This window comes from Oryzias latipes, chromosome 1, assembly GCF_002234675.1.
Source record: "Oryzias latipes chromosome 1, ASM223467v1".
Classification (NCBI taxonomy): Eukaryota; Metazoa; Chordata; class Actinopteri; order Beloniformes; family Adrianichthyidae; genus Oryzias; species Oryzias latipes.
The window spans coordinates 22101313-22109734 of NC_019859.2; the positions used below are offsets into that span (position 1 = coordinate 22101313).

The 8422-nt window shown below is 40.5% G+C and overlaps 1 protein-coding gene across 1 annotated transcript; it reads left to right on the forward strand.

The window, feature by feature from the left end:
* The first annotated feature begins 2297 nt into the window (after positions 1–2297).
* Positions 2298–6218, forward strand: LOC101167930 (UPF0472 protein C16orf72 homolog). The gene is made up of 4 exons (XM_004065975.4): positions 2298–2736; positions 4044–4124; positions 4399–4674; positions 4751–6218. Exons 1-4 carry the CDS (start codon positions 2541–2543, stop codon positions 4987–4989), a joined length of 792 nt encoding a protein of 263 aa, XP_004066023.1. The 5' UTR covers positions 2298–2540; the 3' UTR covers positions 4990–6218.
* Positions 6219–8422: the final 2204 nt, after the last annotated feature.

The window sequence follows — 8422 nt, forward strand, 5'->3', positions numbered from 1 at the left end:
CTTTCTGTGTGGAGTTTGCATGTTCTCCCAGTGCATGCATGGGTTTTCTCCAGGCACTCTGGCTTCCTCCCACAGTCCAAACATTTGCATCATAGGTCAATTGGTGACTCTAAATAGTCTCTTAAATGTGAATATGTGTGGTTGTGTGTCTCTTTGTATTCCTGTGAAGAACTAGCTAAACGTTCAGGGTGAACCTGGATTTCCCCTGTCATTAGCTGGGATAGGCTCCAGCAACCCTGTGACCCCAGAAGGGATTAAGTAATCTAAGAAAAAGGATGGATGGATGGATGGGCAATTATGATGCTATCAATCCAGCAAGGAGTGCAAGTCTTGCCAAGCATTGCTTCAAGCTGCCAAGATTTACGCCCTCTGCTGGTTAATCAGGGTGTTGCGAAAATGATGGAAAATTGGCAGACAAAGTGTGCTTGAATTTCGTTAAAACATCAGTTTGAGGACTGTGTGTTTCAATCTGAAGTTTGAGATGGAATCTCAAGAAGTATCTGTCTTCCTCGTGTCCTCTTGGAGAACGGTTTGTCCCAGACCATAAAATGCAAATAATCTTGTACAAAGACTGGTGGAATTGTTCCAAAACTCTAACCATGGTTTCCAGCTTCTTCTGTGACACAAAAACATACCATGAGAACATCTTTTCGGTATTCCAGTTGTCAGAAGTTGCTTTTGCAAAAGCAATTCCCACGGACATGGTAGTTGTCCACATATTTCTGGTGCTGAATAAGTTCCTCAAAAAAAGTATGAGTTGACTTTAGCCCTTGACCCCTGAATGTATTTTCAGCTATGAAAGAAAATTACTTCTGATTTTGCTTTTATGTAGTTGCTAAATTAAGATTATTTTAATCCAATTCAATTCAATTTCAATTCAATTTGTATAGCCCAAATTCACAACAACAGTCGTGTCAATGGGCTTTGATTTTTACATTTTATTATTATTATTATTATTATTATTATTATTATTATTATTATTATTATTATTATTATTATTATTATTATTATTATTATTTTTAGATTCGATTTTAGAGTTAAATTGGTTTTAACAATAGGCATCAAGGAGCAAGAAGAGTCAGTTTATTTTTCCTCAGCTGTACAGAAGTTCAGGGCTTTACCTAAAATAGTCTGAGGAAGCAGAACTGAACGAAATCCTTGCCAATGAAATCACAGTTTCACTCCTTGAATGCTTGGCGCTTCGAGCAAGTCATCTTCTCAAAGGTGTTGCAGCCTCTTCATGTTTCCAGTTCCAAAACTGTATCTGATTATTTTTGAACATCCTGCGAGCTCTCTCATAGTGGTTATGTAATGGGATGCAATGACTTTGGGGTCACTCTTTGAAGTGTTTGGTTGCATCCAAACAACATGACGTGGAAATCCGCTGATGGACCCATTCATCCTAATTCCAAACGGGGTGAGTTTATCATGTGTCCATATGTCTCGTATAGAAGGGCCCCAGAAAACTGTAAGTTCTTTTAAATCCCACTCCAATCATCTTATGATCTATTTTAAAAGTGTTCCTAGTGGTCCTTCAATTATGATTATGTGGTTTTTAACAAAAAAACAGTGTTGTTTTCTAGGACATAGTTTCTGAAGAGCAGCAGAAGTTTGTCATAAATCGGCTCTGAGTTGTGCTCTCTTCCCATCATGTATCTGTTTACACCCTCTCCCGTTAGCTTAGAGCCCCTCACACCCCTAACCTAATATTATCAGTGCAACAAAAAAGGCAAGCCATATTGGAGCTGAACAGGTTTGAGCCATATATTAGCTCAGAGGAGGAAAACAAAGATGCTCATGGATCCAGTTGGCTACAAGTGGATGCGTTAGAATGGAGCAGAGCAGGGAGCTTGTGGCTCACTGTAATAACTTGTATTTATTTGTTTTATTTTTACAAAAGTATTGAGTGAGAAGGTCAGACAGTTTAGATTAGTTGTGGTTCCATAACTTTAATACCTGACTGGGACTGTATTTTTATGACAACTTGTTAGGCCTTCCATCCCCTTTTAAGACTATTTTCACAAACGCTTCTGGCCTGAAGGAGAAATTAAAGAGTTAACTGTGTCCTAATAATTCTAAACCCAAGATCCCCCTCTAGCGAAATGAATGCTGTGTGGCTACAGTATAGGAAGCTCTTCTCAGAGATCAACTTTGTTTTTCTCTGACCTTTTCTCTTTTTTACATTTGTCCAATCAAGCTTCGAGTTTTATGGAACGACCCGCCCAAAACTGTGTGGTAGCCAATCATCTTTCAGTAAAGTGGGAAAGGGGGAGGTGCTTGATTGAGAAATCCAAAGGTGTTGTCATCTGCGTTCTTTAATTTAGTGTGTTTAACATTGGGTGTGCTGTGGTGGCGTCGACAAACAGACAATGCGCCTCTAAAACGTGTTTTTTCCTCCATTCTCCATATGTTGGAGCTAAGTAACTTATTTGTCGAATATAATCGATAAAGGTAAGGGTTAAGTTGTCCAAAACCCGAACATTTTGTCTGAAATACGAAGGCCGGCTTCGAAGCTTTTAAGCTAACGCCTAACGTTAGCTATGGAGGAGAAGAAGGAGGAGGGAGAGGCTGAAATTCAGGAGCACGGCCCCGAGCACTGGTTCTCCAAATGGGAGCGGCAGTGTTTGGCCGAGGCTGAACAGGATACTCCAAACGAAGAAGAGACGGAACAAAGTCAGCAAAAGCTGTGGCACCTTTTTCAAAACTCTGCCACTGCTGTGGCGCAGCTGTATAAAGGTATGCCGAAGTTCAAGTTAGGCTGCTAAACCGAGCTAACACCAACACAAGCTAAATGCTTGTTAGCTTAGCGGCTAAACCGATACTTTCTTGATAACATACTAGTGATATTCCATTTCATATTATTCAGTATAGTGTTCATGAATTTGATTAGGGTGACATCAATATGTTTGTTTTTGAAAATGTGTCGTATATGTTTGATTTCGTTGTTGTGACCCCGATATGCGGCCAACTAGCTGAAGCTAACGAAGCCGCCTGTTAGCTTTAGCTAGCTGCCGCAAATAGCCGGTCAGTGTCAGAGTTGCGGACAAGGCAAATACTCCCCGAGTCCCGAACTGTCAAGAGTTCTGTCAAGGCTCATCCACAATAGCCGGCTTTGACCAAACACGGTGAAGGATCTCGCCAGTTCTGTTAGATGTTTCATTATACGATCGTTTGATCGCTGTATGACAGCTTGTACTTTAGGTTTATTTTACTGTTAATATTTATTTAGCTAGTCAAAATGGCGATTTTGTTTAAGAGGTTAAACAGCAGCGAGCAGTACCTCGGATTGCTGACGTTTTTGCAGCAACTACATTTTTTTTAAAGTAAAAACAATTTTAATAGTCTACGACATTAATAACTTCCCCCTCCCCCCAAACAATCTTACTGCATATTGATTATTGTCAGTAAAACATGCTAAAGCAGCATTGGGTTTTTATGTCCGATGTTTTAACATTTTTCGTTTCTTTTTTGTTATTGTTGTGATCTTAAGCTCCGGTTTAAGGCAAGATAAACACAAAAGTTCAATTTCATGTATAAAGTGCACCAGCTTTCGCTTTTAAATGTAAGTTTTCAAGTTTCATAGTAATTTACTGTCAAAACTGGCATTTTAACATTTATCTTGGAATGCTGCCTCAAATGGCTCTGCTTGCAGGTTTACCTGTCCTTCCAGACAGCAGTTCTGTCTTATGTACAGAGAACCCAAACTTAGTATTTCTGGATACTTTTGCTGATGAAAAAAAGCTTTTTTCTGATATTGATTTTAATGGAAAAAGCCTTGATTGTCAACATAGTATTATTTTTAAAACTAAAAGTTTTAACCGATTAGGCACAAGAATTACCATAAAATGCAGGGAAAACTTTGAAGTTAATGTTGCTAAACAGTAGTAGCTAGAGTTTAAAAAAAAAACAATAGAAAAATGTCCTTTAAAAGTATTTCTTAAAACACTTATTATATTAATGCAAATGTTTATTTGGAGTCGGAAATTTGTTTTATTTTTGTTTATTTTTCAACCATTGTCTCCCTGTTTACATGTGATTCATAGATCGAGTATGTCAGCAACAAGGCTTCTCTATGTGGGTTCCCTTCCAGAACGCTGCCACAGCCGTCACCAACCTCTACAAAGGCAAGTAACAGTGCACTACACTGGCTTTCCAAGTTATTTGTGTTTTAATGGTGTCTTTCTGTGCATTATGGCTTGTATTCGCACACACTGTTCTACAGTGTGTGGTAGTTTGATACTGATTTCATTTTGTTTTGGTGGCTTTAGTTTATGAGGCGAAGCGGCGTGATTCCTGGTGGTCATTGTGAATGCGTCTTTATACAACCTGTCTGTGAGTTGCAATGAATGAAATAATCTTCCTAGGTTAATAAAGAGACGGATCCCTTTGTGCTTTCAGAGAGTATGGACGCCCACCAGCGGAGCTATGATCTGGGAATCCACTTAGGCCATCAGAGGAGGAATAAAGAGGTGATAGCATGGGTTAAGAAGCGACGAAGAACTATCAGAAGAGAAGACCTTATTAGCTTTCTATGTGGCAAAGCTCCACCTCCACGAACCGCTCGTGCCCCGCCAAGAGTTGCCATGGTGTCTTCTAGCCGATCATCTCCCACAGAGACGGACAATTCTGTTGAGACCGACTTGCAGCCCTTCAGAGAGGCCATAGCCCTGCACGGTTAGACGTGGTTTATGGTACATGAGGTAAGGCTGTCAAGTTGAAGTGGGCTCATACGGTTATCATTTCCCTCCAGGTCTCAGTGGTGCCATGGCAAGCATTTCCGTGCGCTCTGGTCCTCCCGGCTCCCCGACTCACCCCGCTCAGCCACTCGGTCGTCGTAGAAATGGCCTTCATGACGTGGACCTCAACACCTTTATTGCTGAGGAAATGGCACTTCATTTAGATTCCGCTGCCAATCGTAAACGAGTGTCTGCACCTTGTAGCGACGTCATAACAGACTCACCCACGCATAAACGTAACAGGATGCTCTGAACTTTTTCACTATTAACTCCTTGTTGTCCTCTCGTCGATGGCCGATTGGACACTTGATGGGGGGGGGGGGGGGGGGGGGGGCTGTTGCCTTGGCCAGCCACAAAATCCTCTGTCTTAGTTAAACATGTGACTATTACCAGACTGCATAGTTAACTCATTCTTTATTTTCTCACCTTCTACTTCCGCCTCAAATAAAATTAGTCTCATTTGTCAAAAAAAAAATTTTCTCCCCTCAGTTGGTCTGACAAAGAAGCACAGCCTTAACCTGAAATCTTTAAAAGTAGATTTTATTTTTAAATCAATTTCACATTTAAGAACAGCAAGCACCAGACATCTGTTTGCAGTTCTCTCTGCCCCAAGAAAGCTTCTTTTTTTGTGGAGTGTGGGTCAAACTAAACTGAAGTCTTACCTGATGAGGAGACGAAACTCTGCTGTTTGGCTTGATTGAAAAACACTTGTGTGTTTTCTTCTGTGGCTTTTGTGTGTTTGCATATCTGACAACGAACTGCCACTTAATGTGTCTTATAGGTCTCTTGCCCTTGATTGAGGCTGCTACCGTGTAAACTAGTTGATGTGCAACAGGAAGTGCGTGTGTGTGTGTGTGCATGCGTGTGTGATTGTTTCCTCTTTCACTAAAACTCACTCCTACCTTTATTGGCTTTTTGCAGACCAAACCAGGGTTTTATCACAAAGCAGCTCAGTTCTGATTAAAAGAGAAAGGTGGTATGACGTATTTAGCAAAATTTGAATAGTAAATCTTTTTTTTTTTTCTTCTATTTTAAAGCCACACTATTTCATCTTTTGAGTTTTTACAGTTCTCTTAAGTCGGCACAAAGTTGGTAACAATGTTTACATTAGGCCTCAACATAAAAACCTAAATCTCTTTCATCCTCATCACTCTTTATTTAAAAAGGAAAGGAAACAAAACAGCTCCTGGTGTAACAGCTTTAAACAAAGAATGACAGTGGCCAACCAAATGTCTGTGAACTTATAAAGGCCGATGGCTGTGACATGATCTTTAGCCGGGTTAGACTTTATTGGGTGTATTAGTTTAGCAAAACCTGTTTTTGCTCACTTTGCACACTGCTTTGTGATATAATCTTGTGTATTGTAAATAATGTGGGTGCTGTTATGTAGTACATATTGTAAAAAAAAAAAAAGTGTTAATTCATCAGGATGTCCTTGTATAGTAATGATTCTGACAATAAACATAATACAAATAGCGCTGGGAAGAGTTGTGGACCCTCTTTGTCAAAAGAAACCAAAAGCAGAAAGAGGTTGGTGACCTGTAATTTTAGGTGAGCGTCAAAGCATCTTGCAGACAGGAAAAAAAGCTGCTGTTAAGCGACTGGAGCAGCTGTCAGCTTCTTCATTTGAAGAGGAAGAATCTCGTCTTTCCTTGGAATTTCTGAAGCGAACTGTGACACACGAGGTTGTTGATATTCACTAAACAGCAGGGGAGTGTATCCGGTTTTAGTCTGCAAACTGAAATCTGCTCACAAACACAGGGAAAGGCAGAAACAGGAAAATAAAACCTTTCCTATTTGAATTTTTCCCATACAAGATATTTTCTCTTATTAACCAGTGTGTTTGGTTGTTTTGCCATCATTACTTCATGAAACCACTTAAAGACAGCAAATCAAAAATTAGGGAACACACAAAAAAAAAACTGAGGCACCGGTGATGAGTATCCTGATGGATTTGATGCCAGACACTTTTTAAACGTAAAAAAACAAACTGCAGAAAAAGCAGTCTCTTATTGTGTTCTAGCTATTGCGAGGACAAGCTGGTTGTCAGATTGAATGGAACAAAATGAGCATTCATTGTATGACTTACTAAAACAAAAAGGAAGTCAGAAAAAAAGGTACAAGAAGAGCTGCCACCTTTTTTCACCAGCTGCACGTGTAAAAGGGACACCTGGCAACCCCTAATAAAGAGGAGCGTTTGCACTATTTCAGTAAGGAAGATCTACTTCCCTTCCAGGTACCTTGGATTGCTGCTACTTCACTTTTCATGCCACTTGTCATTTTGCCTCCATTCAGAGCCAATTTCCACCTTTCTTCTCTGCCAATCAGAGTCATATTTTTGCCTTTAACTTCATGAATCTTTAATTTTTTTTGATTCCAGATGATTTCTCCAATCCCCCTTCACCCTGCTCTCCACCAGAAGGGGGTGGTCTTGAACCACCATCAGCTCTGGTGTATTCAACTATGGTCCGGGCTCATCTCACTAATGCAAGACTGCAATGTTATCGGTGAGTATAATGACGCTGAGGTCATTATACTTGGTCCTAAAAACCTCAGAGATGCTCTGTCTGCTCAGATAGTCTCCTTGGATGGCATAAGTATAGCCCCTAATTCCACAGTTAGAAACCTTGGGGTTTTATTTGACCAGGATTTATCATTTAAGGCTCATATATCTCAGGCGTGTAGAACTGCCTTTTTTCACCTGCGGAATATTGCTAAGATCAGAAATATACTTTCTAGAGTGATGCTGAAAAACTCATCCATGCATTTGTTACGTCGAGACTGGATTACTGTAACTCTTTGTTAGCAGCGTGTCCTAAGAGTTCCTTAAGTCTCCAGCTTGTTCAGAACGCAGCAGCTAGATTGTTAGCTGGAACTAGCAGAAGAGATCACATCACTCCTGTGTTAGTTTCGCTCCATTGGCTCCCAGTTGATTATAGAATCAAGTTCAAGATCCTCCTGTTAACCTATAAGGCCTTACATGGAATGTAAATATGTCCTATATTAAGGACCTCATAGTCCCTTACCATCCAATAAGAACACTTCGTTCGCAAAATGCAGGACTGCTTGTGGTTCCTAGAATTAGTAAAAGTACAGTTGGAGGTAGAGCGTTTAGCCACCAAGCCCCTGTCTTATGGAATAAACTCCCAGCTCATATAAGAGAGGCCGACTCAGTTTCTACATTCAAAGTTAGACTGAAAACATTCCTCTTTGGACAGGCTTATTGTCAGACTACTTAGTATTCAGAGATTATTTAACTTAATGTTAATTTGTTTGTTTAAATTAAACTTAATAATAACTATTTCTTTTAAAAGGCTGCTAGAAGTTGAAGCTGGGGTAACTATGGTGCACTGGGGTTCTGTCCTCTTTTCTCATCTACTTCTACCCTTCCTCTCTTTTCTATTCTTGATCATTATTCATCATTTAGTTCTCCATGCCTCTGTTTGGTGCAGTGCGATTCATGTATTGTCCCTTTTTCCCTCTCCCCTCCTGGGGAGTGGGAGTGCTTCCAGACTCCAGTTGGCTCATCCGTGCTCCAGTTCCTGACCGTTTACCTCGCCTTTGCTCCTGCTCCTACACCTGGCTGTGGATCCTGCCTCTGGCTCATCTCTGGCTCGTCTCTGCTCTGTACCTGACCGAGTACCTCGTCTCTGCTCCTGCTCTGACACCTGGCTGTGGTTCCTGTC